Source organism: Podarcis liolepis (genome assembly GCF_965112155.1).
Source record: "Podarcis liolepis genome assembly, chromosome: 14".
Taxonomy (NCBI): domain Eukaryota; kingdom Metazoa; phylum Chordata; class Lepidosauria; order Squamata; family Lacertidae; genus Podarcis; species Podarcis liolepis.
The window spans coordinates 47186562-47199097 of record NC_139569.1 but is presented as its reverse complement, the minus strand read 5'-3'; the positions used below and the strand labels follow the sequence as shown (position 1 = coordinate 47199097).

The 12536-nt window shown below is 44.7% G+C and overlaps 1 protein-coding gene across 2 annotated transcripts in view; it reads right to left on the bottom strand.

Annotated features, from left to right (window-relative positions):
- Positions 1-2719: 2719 nt before the first annotated feature.
- LOC310693448 (dual oxidase 2-like) overlaps positions 2720-12536 on the bottom strand; it is a 54497-nt gene continuing 44680 nt past the window's right edge. For both annotated transcript variants that reach the window (XM_083475563.1, XM_083475564.1), the window contains 7 exons: positions 12050-12177; positions 10753-10906; positions 9737-9969; positions 8853-9011; positions 7915-8070; positions 6001-6129; positions 2720-3218 (listed from right to left, as the gene is read on the bottom strand). In XM_083475563.1, coding sequence (XP_083331689.1) covers positions 3096-3218; positions 6001-6129; positions 7915-8070; positions 8853-9011; positions 9737-9969; positions 10753-10906; positions 12050-12177 — 1082 coding nt within the window. In that variant the 3' untranslated portion in view covers positions 2720-3095. The remainder of the gene's footprint in view (positions 3219-6000; positions 6130-7914; positions 8071-8852; positions 9012-9736; positions 9970-10752; positions 10907-12049; positions 12178-12536) is intronic.

The following is a 12536-nucleotide window of genomic DNA, read 5'->3' as shown; positions in this document are numbered from 1 at the left end:
GAGGAAGGATGGAAATAGAACTACAAACATAAGGTACTATGTAGAGGACACAGCCTGGCATTTCATATGATGTTGCGGCTCCTCATGAATTGTTCATATAGCAGAAAGTAGGACAACCGTGTTTCCCCCCCAGTATTTGTTTAATGTGAAGAACATTAGTGTATTTTAATAGGAAAGGCTAATGTCAGGTTGATTAATGAATACGGCATGCTCTATATTCTAACTAGGGATGGGGTAGAAACTCAGTTCCATTTGACTTTTAATGTGGACCTATGGAATTAGCGCTTACCTAAGCAATATGTGAACCTAAATACAGCTATCCTTCGAAATTTGCACTTCCTTGAATTTTGTGATGCAGTTTTCCAAACAAAAAATGGGTATGAAAAGCTGTATCAGGGGGAAGTGTGCATAGAGATGCACATATTAGTGAAAATAAGTTATGAAAATGCAGTACATTAGGGGAAATTGCTTGCAGAAATATGTATAATCAGGCAAAATTGCAGACAAAAGTGTGTGCGTTGGGAGAAATTTTCATGAGGACTTTAAAAAGAAATTGCAAACCGGTGCAGAAATGTGAACTGAATTTAAGACTGGGGGGGGGGGGAATTGAGAAAAACCAAAACTGGCAGATTCATGCACCTCTAATTATAACCCTTCCACTTTACAACACTGGCAGACACTACAGTGGTACCTTGGTTTGCAACCATTTTGGATTACAACCGTTTTGGATTATAACCATGTCAAACCTGGAAGTGTGTGTTCCTTTTTTTTGGATTACAACTCATTTTGGGGGGATTACAAGCCCCCCCTTTTTGGGAGGCCCCATTGGTGAAAGCGCGCCTTGGGTTACAACCTGTTTTGGTTTACAACCGGATCTCCAGAATGGATTATGGTTGTAAACCAAGGTACCACTGTATTCCTGATCATAACGTTGAACTTTCTGCAGAAAGAAAAAAGAAAAAAGAACTGTAGCAAAGTTGTGCTCCCCCAAGTTCACTCCACTACACCACTGGCTGTTTGACTCCAGCATCTGGTCCTCAGAGCTAAACTGTTTCTGTAGTAGTTATTGACTAAGTTATCCACCATAAGTCTCCTTCTAAAGGTGAAAGCTATCAGCTAAACACAACAAAGGGAAACAAACACAAGCCATAACAAAGAAGTTAGGTGATGTTCAGACACCTAAGCTGGTCAAAGCTATGTAACCATTTCAGTTCTCACCTTAGGAACTGTAGTTGTACGAAGGGAATGGAAAATCCTGGTTGTTGGGGCTGATAGGAGTTGGAGTCCAACAACAACACAGATTCCCCATCCCTGTGAAGAGTTTTCCTAAATAAGTCATCTAACATCCTGACAAAGTTACAATATCTAGGGTTCTTTGCAGAAAGCCTAGTGTGTGTGATTTTATTAATATATATATATGATTTTCTGTTTTACAATTTTGAATACTCATTTAAACATTCTTAAAATATCAATGACTTCCCTTCTTCTCTTTCCATGGTTCATTCTGCATATCATAAATCCCTGCATATTTTAAATTATTATTATTATTATTATTATTATTATTATTATTATTATTTATTATTATTTATACCCCGCCCATCTGGCTGGGCCTCCCCAGCCACTCTGGGCGGCTTCCATAGAAACCAAAAATACAGTAAAATATCACACGTTAAAAACTTCCCTGAACAGGGCTGCCTTAAGATGTCTTCTGAATGTCAGGTAGTTGTTTATCACTTTGACATCTGCTGGAAGGGCGTTCCACAGGGCAGGCACCACTACCGAGAAGGCCCTCTGCCTGGTTCCCTGTAGCTTTGCTTCTCGCAATGAGGGAACCGCCAGAAGGCCCTCGGCGCTGGACCTCAGTGTCCGGGCAGAATGATGGGGGTGGAGACGCTCCTTCAGGTATACTGGACCGAGGCCGTTTAGGGCTTTAAAGGTCAGCACCAACACTTTGAATTGTGCTCGGAAACGTACTGGGAGCCAATGTAGGTCTTTCAAGACCAGTGTTATGTGGTCTCGGCGGCCGCTCCCAGTCACCAGTCTAGCTGCCGCATTCTGGATTAGTTGTAGTTTCCGAGTCACCTTCAAAGGTAGCCCCACGTAGAGTGCATTGCAGTAGTCCAAGCGGGAGATAACCAGAGCATGCACCACTCTGGCGAGACAGTCCGCAGGCAGATAGGGTCTCAGCCTACGTACCAGATGGAGCTGGTAAACAGCTGCCCTGGACACAGATTTGACTTGTGCCTCCATGGACAGCTGTGAGTCCAAAATGACTCCCAGGCTGCGTACCTGGTCCTTCAGGGGCACAGTTACCCCATTCAGGACCAGGGAATCCTCCACACCTGCCCGCCTCCTGTCCCCCAAAAACAGTACTTCTGTCTTGTCAGAATTCAACCTCAATCTGTTAGCCGCTATCCATCCTCCAACCGCCTCCAGGTACTCACACAGGACCTTCACCGCCTTCACTGGTTCTGATTTAAAAGAGAGGTAGAGCTGGGTATCATCCGCATACTGATGAACGAAACCATTCAGTATTCCATTATTACATCCACCATAAAAGGTTATTTATGGATGCCACTGCTGTGGCCCATGTTTTGTTAGCCCCCAAAATGGAAAACGAACGAGGTCCCAACTAAAGAAGAATGGCAACTGAAGCTGATGGAATTATATGCAGCTTGCAGACTTAACATATAGAATAACAGAACAAGAAGAACATACGTTTAGAGAAGATTAGAAAATGTTTATTGAATATACGGGGGAAAATTATGTACACTTAAAAACGTTGGGAGCATTAAGATAAATTCGACCCTTAAACCAATTTCACACTGGTTTACCATTGCACTAATGCTCCATGAATAGGATGTCACATCACTTTCCATCTACACACAAACAAGTGAGTGCTAGAGCTATGTTTCCAGTCCATGAAGCAGTAACTTCTCAGGCATCTACGCAGGGATAAAAAGTACAGCTGTCCTTATGGTGCTAAAAGTAAGAATCCAATGTAAACCACTGTCCAACAATGCACACTGGAAAGAAGATAGCTGGTTGGGGAGATGGGCATTCACCCCCCAGAAGCCCAGCAGTCTGCTAAAGGGCTAAAAGTTCTCATAGTGATGGACAAAATAGGTTTGATCGCGCTTGTTGATCTTCTGACATGCTTTCTCCACATTCTTGGTCATGCCTGGAGGGCCACAGCTGAACACACCAATCTTCCTCACCTGGAAACAACAAACCAAAAGAACTTGGTCACCAGGCATTACCCAACACATTGGGCAGGAGCAGAAGAGAGGAGAGAAAGGAAACAGAAACAGCCGAGGGACCAGCAGCTTCGGGCTCCTTCTTAAACCTTTCCACTCTAGCGGGTCATTAGAAAAGCATTTTATGTATTTATTTCATGAAATTTATACACCACTTGATTGTAATAAGAATAAGAATATTCAAAAGACTTAAAGCTAAAACAAGAAAATCTGACAGCAATAGTTAAAAACATACAAAAAGTTGAAATAGTAAAACAGGTTAAAATTCACATCAACTTTCTAAGCATCTTGGTAGGTTTGTCAAGGCGAGAATGCTTTCAGCAGGTGCCGAAAAGAATATAGGGAAGGCACATGCTTGATCTCAATAGGCATTCTTTAAATAAATGGATGTCTCAAAATAAGTGAACAGCAAAAAAGAGAGCGCCAAGTCCTGCTTTCTTGGGTCAGGCTCTAAGCTCCAGGTGATGCCTAAATACATCCATGGCAGAGGCCTGCTCTAGAAGGAGAAAGAGAAGGAGAAGCAGAAGAAATTGCAGACATGAGCTGGATCATTTGAGGTCACACGTGGGGCACGCCAGTTTGAAATGCTCCCCCATGTTTTAAAACAAAAGAAATCATAGGAAGCCGCCTTATAAGAAGTCGGATTATTTCAATACGTAGCCTGGCATTCTCTGCACATACTGCAGGCCGGCCAGCCGCCAATGTGAATGTCTTTCCTTGTCATCTGTTGCCTGATCCTTTCAAGTTTTAACTGCAGATACCGGAGGATTGAACCTTGCTCCTTTTGCATATAAAACATGGGCTCTACCACTGAGCTACAGCTCTCCCAACATTTGAACAGCAGAGAGGACATTTTTAAACCCAGGGGCCCCTCTTCAGACGAGTGTTTTATTGCGGATGTATCCCGCAGCACGTTCTTGATACAACAACAGTGCATCAGTGGGTGATTTATTCTGCTTTAGTTTCTCCTGCGATCCTTCCCCAACCGTATCCCATTACTGCTGTCCAGAAAGGCCATAACAAAGGACATGCTCCGGAACATTTGTGGTATAAAAAGTTACCAAATCTTTGCAGGAAGTTACAGGATATGCACTGATTGGAAGTGAAGCAGTGTGACGGCCCCAAAACTTCTGCAGGCACAAAAAGTGGAAATGGGATTGTGTGTGGTGGTCCCAATAGCATTGTGAGCACAAATAATCACAAATGTGGAATGAAATGAAAGTCCAGAGGGATCCCTCCTTTTCTACTTCCATGACTTTTTTTTTTAGTTATTCTACCACCTCAAGTTTCTACCATGTCATTCTGAAGCATGTGTAGAGGAAGGCTTTCCTAAATGCAGATTTCTATAAATACCCAACCACCCGCTTGATGTGCATCCGCTACAATTGCAGAGTAAGGGCTGCAACTCCACACACACACACTGCCTGGTTGTCCTGGCCCTGCTTCTGTGCCTTAAGAGCAAATCCCTTCCTCAATCAGGGATACACACACATAAGGGAGGACCCACAATGTTTGCCATCTAGGCAGGCAGCTGATTTATAGATTTCACATGACCGACTTTTCAACCGACGATTGCTACTGTGTGACATACATCGTGCTATAAAACCTCCATTGCATCAGCTGATCTTTCTTTCTTTACAGGACATACAAATGGAGCACTGCAATGAGGAAAGGAACTAACTCATGGCATACTTTTTATGTGATAAAGGTCAATCCGACCTGAGAGTGCTGTTAAAAAAAATAAAAATCCTGGCACAAGTTCAATGGTCTCTCACCCGTCTAGTTATCTTTTCATTTATTTATTTATAAATTACGTAATTCCCTGCTTTAGTTTCAGGCATAGCAGATAGCGAGAAGAATAGCAGGTTTTAGCAGAAGCGGGAGTGTAGTGGAAGGGGGAAATGCTGATTGTGACAAATGTAGGAAAGGATGGAAATTGCTGCCTGCTTACATCCATGTACATGAGGTCAGGTTAGGGGCAAAGAAAGTCGTGGCTGGATCAACAGCACAACTGAATTCCCTACGGGGGCCTTGAAAGAATAAAACAAAGTTAACTTCAGGCAAACTTCAGAGCACAAGCTCACAGGCACCCACTTTGGAGTCATGAGGCTAAAGGAAAGGGGTCCTAACACTAGGACAAAGAAGGAAGACTGGCTGAAGAAGGAGGAAGACGTCAAAGCATGGAAGGAAGTGATCTATATGCCAACAAGAAGGAACCAACAGGAGTAAAAATAGGTTCCCTTTCTGTCTATCGTCAGCCGTCCCTGGTACAGGTAACTGTCTAAAATGCATTGTTGCTTTTTGTCCCAACAGCAGGAGAGATAGGAATCTGACCCAGTGGCTGGATCAAATTCTCTCCCCTGAACCAGAGGGATGCTAAGTGATGAAACATCACAGGCAGCACTGCTAATTCCTCTTTAGGAAGCTTGTTGTGGTAGCTCTCCTCATCCTTTCAGGAAGGGGCCATAGCTCTGTGGCTGCTGGCCTGCTTTGCTTGCAGAAAAGTCCCCAGTTCATTCCCTAGGATCCCAATTTAGAATAATCTCAGGGAGCAGATGATGGGGAAAACATCTCAGTGAGCAAACATCTGAGCTCGGACGCGGCAGCTTCCTGTGTTCCATTTAGCAAGCACGCTTGGCTAGCATAAGATCCCCTCTGTCGCGTGAAGCCTGTTCATATGCAATGCACAAAACTGAATACCACAACTGCCCACAGGAGCCCTCTGCCCATTGCCAGCACTGACCTCAGGGTGGACCTCTTGCAGTGAGCAGAAGAAAGGGACAAATGGTGGTCGACCAAAGTGGGTGACAGAGCGCAGGCCGGTGAACAAGCTCTGGTTGAGGACCTTCTGGAAGTGGCGCTCGCAGATGTACTAGAAAGACAGACGGTGATGGTCAGAGTATGGCTTGTGTCGGGGGAAGGAACCCACTGCTCACAGCCACCATTATCACCACCTTGTCATTCTAGATCCCCCAACGTAGAAGCAGGTCTTGTTAGAACAAGCAATGTTCTGGTCCAGGCATGTAGCCAGAAACATGATGTGGAGATCTACGGGTATACTAGTTTAATTTAATATACAATACGATAATCTTTATTGTCATTGTCCCATACAGAATGAAATTGGGGGGGGGGTCTACATAAGACAATCCAAACCAACAAGCCTGCTATCCCAGCCTGGTTAGCACCCTAAAAACTGTGATACCCCATTTTTAAAATACAATACACTCCCATAGCGACTCCTTACACTGCATTAAAAACCAAAATCGCATTTGGATAGAAACTGTTTCTCAGGAGGCTAGTCCTAGTCTTTATAACCCTGTACCTTCTTCCAGAAGGCAGAACCTGAAAGAGATCATTTCCGGGATGTGCACTATCCTGCACTATCTCTGCAGCTTTCTTATAGCACCTGGAAACATAGATTTGATCCAAGGTGGGAAGATTTGTGTCTAGAATATCTGAAGGACCACCAGCTTCGGCACAACTCTGCCTGCCTGTTAAGAGCTTTGGGGAGGCTCTGCTGCACAATCCCACCAATGTCTCACGTGGGCTTGGTGGAAATGCAGGACAGGGCCTTCTTGGTGGTTGCACCTAGGTTTGGAAACTCCCTTTTCCGGAAGGCTTCTTTAATCCCCTCCTTTCCCATTTTCAGAAAGATCATTAAAACCGTTTTGTTTAGACACACTTTCCATACTTCTTCATGCTCAGAGGCTGATGACACTGCTATTTTTAGTGTTAATTATGGGTTTTAAATTTATTTTCTTCTCACTATTTTATTATCCTTGTGAACTGCTTCAGGGAGGGAAACTATGTGGAAGTGAAAAGTGGTATATAAATTCATGCATAAACTAATGATTTTTTTTAAAAAAAAATGCATGTGGTTGGTGGGACCAACCAATCAGAACAGCTCAGGTAATATGTCTAAAGTTATTAAATATAAATAAAGTAATATTGAATTTTATACATAAAAGAAGGTCCTACTAATTAATAATACTTAACACTGTAGAGTATATCACTTCCACATGTTCAAAGCACTTTGCACACAACTGCAAGCCTTACAACTGAAGAAGTGTGCATGCACACGAAAGCTCATACCAAGAACTAACTTAGTTGGTCTTTAAGGTGCTACTGGAAGGAATTTCTTTATTTTGACTATGGCAGACCAACACGGCTACCTATCTGTAACTGCCTTTTAAGTTAGGCATTATTATTATTCTGCTCCCTTTCTTGCAAATGCGGGGACTGAGGCTGAGATAGCATTCATGCCAAAGGAGAAATTCAAACCAGGGATTTCCTGAATTGTAGCCAGTCTCGTATACACTATGCTACACCAGCTCTAATATTTGTCAATCGTGCACAGCACCTTTTTTCTCGTCTGGCAGAAGAAACAGCAGGAGCAACTGGGAAGGTCACTGGTGTGCTTTTGCTTTTATCTTCATATGTAAAAAACTTAGGGCTTATCCAGACTTAACCTTTTGCCTTGCTCCTTCCAGGCAGATGTCCCCACTTTAACACTTGGTGTCCAAGCATTTTTTTCTATTTTGCCCCGAGCTTTCTCTGAGAAAACCTGCTCTTTAAAGCGGAATCAGAACCAATGTCAATTCAGGTTTTCTGCACATATGGCCTGGCTGCTCTGCAGTTTTTGCATGTAGGGGCTCACCAGCATGGTGGTGCGCAGGTCAAACTTCTCCGCCAGCTGTGTGATGTAGATGTGCACAGAGACCAGATCGCACTGATCATTCTCCTCTACCTCTCGGATGATGTCAGCCATCCACTCAAACTGCCGCTGGGTCCGCGTCACCCAAATGAAATAGATCTGGGAACAAGAGGAAACGACAAGGCCGTTATCAGAAATCCCCTAAAATTACACCTGCGCCTGCTATATGGGCTCCTCCTTCCAAGCTCTTGCATCAAAACCTCTCCGCTCACCTGGACCCCTCTCATCCTTTCAACTCCATGGCTGAATCTAGAGGCCTGTCATTGACCTCCTTTGGTCTTCTAAATTGCACCAGGAAACCACACTGGCCCATGTCAGAACTTCATGCTTTGACCTCCATGTCCATTATCATTTCACCATCACTTGCTGTGATCCTTTTGGATCTTCTCATCCAAGCCCAGTGATTGCTTGTGCATACCAAGCTAAGCTTAGTAGAGTTGCAACTCCTGCAATTTTCAAGGTCTAATTCCAAGTGATTATATACCACAAGTTCTTCATCATGGGAATATTAAACATCCCCGTGTTAGGGGAAAGCATGCTGAAGCTTCTATGGCTGGGGTAGCAAATGTGGTGTCCTCCAAATGTTGCTGGACTACAACTCCCATCATCTCTGACCATTGGTCATGCTGGTTGGAGCTACTGGGAAATGGGGTCCTACAATATCTGGTCGGCACCAGCTTGGGGGAGGTTGGTTTAAGACTTCCAAAGGAGAGACTGTAAAGTCAGGGAAAACTATGAAAGAAATATGATTGCTCATTTTCTGTTACTTATATAGTTCACAAAATCTCCATGGGAACAGGATGGTGGCATATGTTCTTAACACTGACTCAGTGGCTAGCAAGGACAAGAACCCAGCCATTTCTCCATTCCTTCAACCTCACCTTCTTGCACAAGATCCTGGACCCAACTGATGACTTGAAAACGAGATCTTTGAGGATGGAAGCAAAGGGCGTCACGCCGATGCCTCCTCCCACCAGCACAGATACTTCAAACTTGTTCCATTCCTGGTGCCCCTCTCCAAAAGGTCCATCCAGGTAGAGCTGGAGAGGGAGAGAGAGAGAGATGAAAACAAAACTTCACTTGCTCCCAGGCTGGCACCAGAGCTTGGCACTATTGAGACCCTGCTGACGCCACACCCCCAGAAGGGTGCCCGCTGGATCATTTCCTTTTTCTCCCTGGTGTCTCTGCCTGCTGCCCTGCCCTGCCTTAGCATTCAAAGAGTGGCATGGTCAAGAGAGAAAAAACAGCATAGCTGCAGACTGGTCTCTTAAGGCAGCAGTTGCAGAAAGAGAGGGGAACAGAATAAGCATTTCATGAGACATGAGGAAGAGGGAGCCTGAGGGCCAGCACGGCTTGCTCCTTTGCTCAGATGACAAAGTAGGATGACTCCCACTAAGTCTAGTTAGCAAGAGCTGACTTCTGCCTACAACTAATAGTTTGGGGTAGGTATTGGAGGGATGGCTTTTTGCCAGGAATGGGGAACCTGTGGCTCTCCAGGTGTCGCTGAACTCCAACTCCCATCAGCTCCAGTCATGGTGGCCAATGGTCAGGGATGATGGGAGTTGTAGTCTAGCAACGTCTGGTGGGCCACAGATTCCTCTTCCCTGTTTAGTTTTCTGAATTGGTAGCAGAGGAAGCAATTCTGTGGTTGGAACCAGAAAGCACAAGTGCTTTAAAGTATCTATTGAAGACATTTCTGTACCGCGGTTCTTTAAATCTATGCTAGGGTGGGTGAGGTCGAGCGAACGAGACGTTATAGCCTTACCTTGGGATATTTGCCAATTTCTGCTATGCTTTCCGGGGAGTAAAGCTCCCGCAGCCGAGTTGTCCAAGGCCCAGCTGCTCGAATGTGCAGGCTCAATGTGTCCTCATGGGGGGCAGAGGTCAACGTGAAGGGGTGGTACTCAGTGGTCCCCAGAGATAAGCAGGCAATCCGCACCCATTGCCCAGACCTGTAGTCAAAGTCCTGGGGCCTCTGGAACTGGAGGCGAGTGACTCCTGAGCCAAGAAAAAGGAGAGGCCTGAGCATGTTTGCCATTAAGGCACGAATCATAGCATTGGAAGTGACTCCAAGGGTCATCTAGTCATCAGGAATCTCAGCTAAAGATATCCAGTCCCAATACCTTCCACTCAAATCCCAGCTAAGCAGGCTGAGCTGCCCCTGTCTGGGCCCAGTAAGAGCCCTAAGCTGCTCCCGTTGTCAAAGTTGTTCCTGCCCAGAAGGAGCATTTCCTTCCTCCCTGTCCCTCCCCTGAGAAAGCTCTCTTCAAGACAGCTCTGCTGCCTTAAAGAACAGCTCCTGTCACTGACAGATATGGCAGCCTAGCACCAGAGATGGAGGGTTGGGTCATCTTAGATCAGGGGTGAAGAACCTCAGGTCCCATGACCAAATGCAGCTCTCTAGCCCTCCGAAGTTCCGCCAGGCCACGCCCCTCTCCAGGCCACACCCCCTCATTGGCCCTGCTTCAAATCAGGAGTGTTTCTGGCTGGAATGTGTCTGTAAACTCTGACAGGGCTTCTTGCTTGTCCCAATGAAGGACTGTGAGGGGTCTGTGGAAAAACACACCCTACTTTGCATTCCTTGCTCCACCCACTTCTGCATCTGGCCCCACCCACCACTGGCCTGTGACTCTTGGAAGGTTGCCCAGAATGTGGTCCCCGGGCTGGAAATTGTTCCTCGCTTGTCTTAGATGTTACTAGTGATAGATCAAGGGCAGGAAGTTCCTTCCACCGTATTTTAAACATAGAGAGGACCAGCACCAGAAGACTTCTAAGTTGTACCTGATGGAAGAAGTTCAGCCTTCACAACAGCCATTTCCACCTTCTTCCTGCTCAGGCTGATGAGTTTGTCTGCCCCATAGATAAGGGCTGGGACAATGAAATAAATGTGGAAGCGGGGCTGCTGGATCAGAGCATAGCTGCCGTGGATGATAACCTGGAGGACACATCACAACCCAACACTTCAGTTATATTGCATTGAGAAGAAAAGAAAAACCTCTTCTTCCATGACTGTGCTCAAGTGGCCAGGCAGAGCACCAAAGGATCTTGCACAAGCAAAGAGCTATATATTCCTACCCAGAAGCCTCCATGAACATCCAAACCTGCTTCATGCAGAGCCAGAACATTGATCTATCCAGCACAGCAGGATGGAGAATGTGGGCTTCCTCATTGCAGAAACTGCAAATGCCAATCTCCCCCAAATCCTGACACATTGTGTCTTGTTTACATTTGGTCACATCCACACGATGCATTTAAAGCACACAGTTCCCTCCAAAGAATCCTGGGAACTGTGCCAAAGGAGGACAGAACTTTTTTTATGTATGCAACAACAGCAGCAAGAATTTTGATTGCAAAGTATTGGAAGACACAAGATCTACCCACACTGGAAGAATGGCAGATGAAGGTGATGGATTACATGGAATTGGCAGAAATGACTGGCAGAATCCGAGATCAGGGAGAAGAGGTGGTGGAAGAAGACTGGAAGAAATTTAAAGACTACCTGCAGAAATACTGTAAAATTAATGAATGTTGAAGGGATGTTGGACTGAAAATAAGCGGTATTGGTTAAAAGATGAATAAGAATATGTAAATGCGGACTGACAATGGTTGGAAATATATAGTTATAATAGGTTAAGATAATAAGTAAAGATAAATGATAGAGGGTAAGGATTTGCTGAACTAACTATGTGAACTGGAATACAGAAAAGGGGGGTGTGAGGAGGTCAGGAAATAAGTAAATGAAAGATATGACATGAAAATATTGATTGTTTTTCTCCTTTTTTTAAACTTTCTTCTTTATTGTCTATGTACTTGGTTTTCATATCTTTGTATCTTTTTTCTATTTTTTATTATTGTTATGTTTTTGTATTTTTTTATTCACAATTTTGTAATTTTTTATTGTCTGGAAAAGTTTAATAAATATCTTTTTAAAAAAACAACAAAGAATCCTGGGAACTGTAGTTTATTAAGGGTGCTGGGAACTGCAGCTTTGTGCGTGCTTTAAATGGATGGTGTGTGGGTGGGTGTGCCTTTTGTTACAATGGCACTAGGGTAGAGGCAGGGCTCCAGAGTGAATTACCAGGATATAGAGAAGCACATAGAGATGGTGAGTGATCCAGAATCCCTGGAAGCTGATTCGCCGGAAATAGTGAGTTGCAAAGACATACATAATGGCGAGGACAACTAGAAGAAGCACCCCAGTCATGCCTGAGAGAGAAAGGAAAAAAAGAAGAACACGTGTTAAAATAGACAGCCGCCATGTGTGGTCCTGCTTATAGCTGTCAACTTACAGATTTGAAAATAAGGGACTAGCAGCCTCAAAAATAAGGGATCAGCAGCCAAAATAAGGGATTTTCAAGGCACAAGTATGTTCAACTTCTGAGGCCCTCTGAGCCAAAGGCAGAAAGCCCAGCCAGCAGCCAAATGAAGCCTCAAGTGGTGGTTCCCACAGCGCAGCAACCCGGCAAAGGGGATGCAGCAAGGAAAACCACTGTGGCCGATTTGATTGGCACAAGGCATGCAAGCTCCACCCCCCAGTCGTTCTTAGACTCCTTATTGGGTGAGCA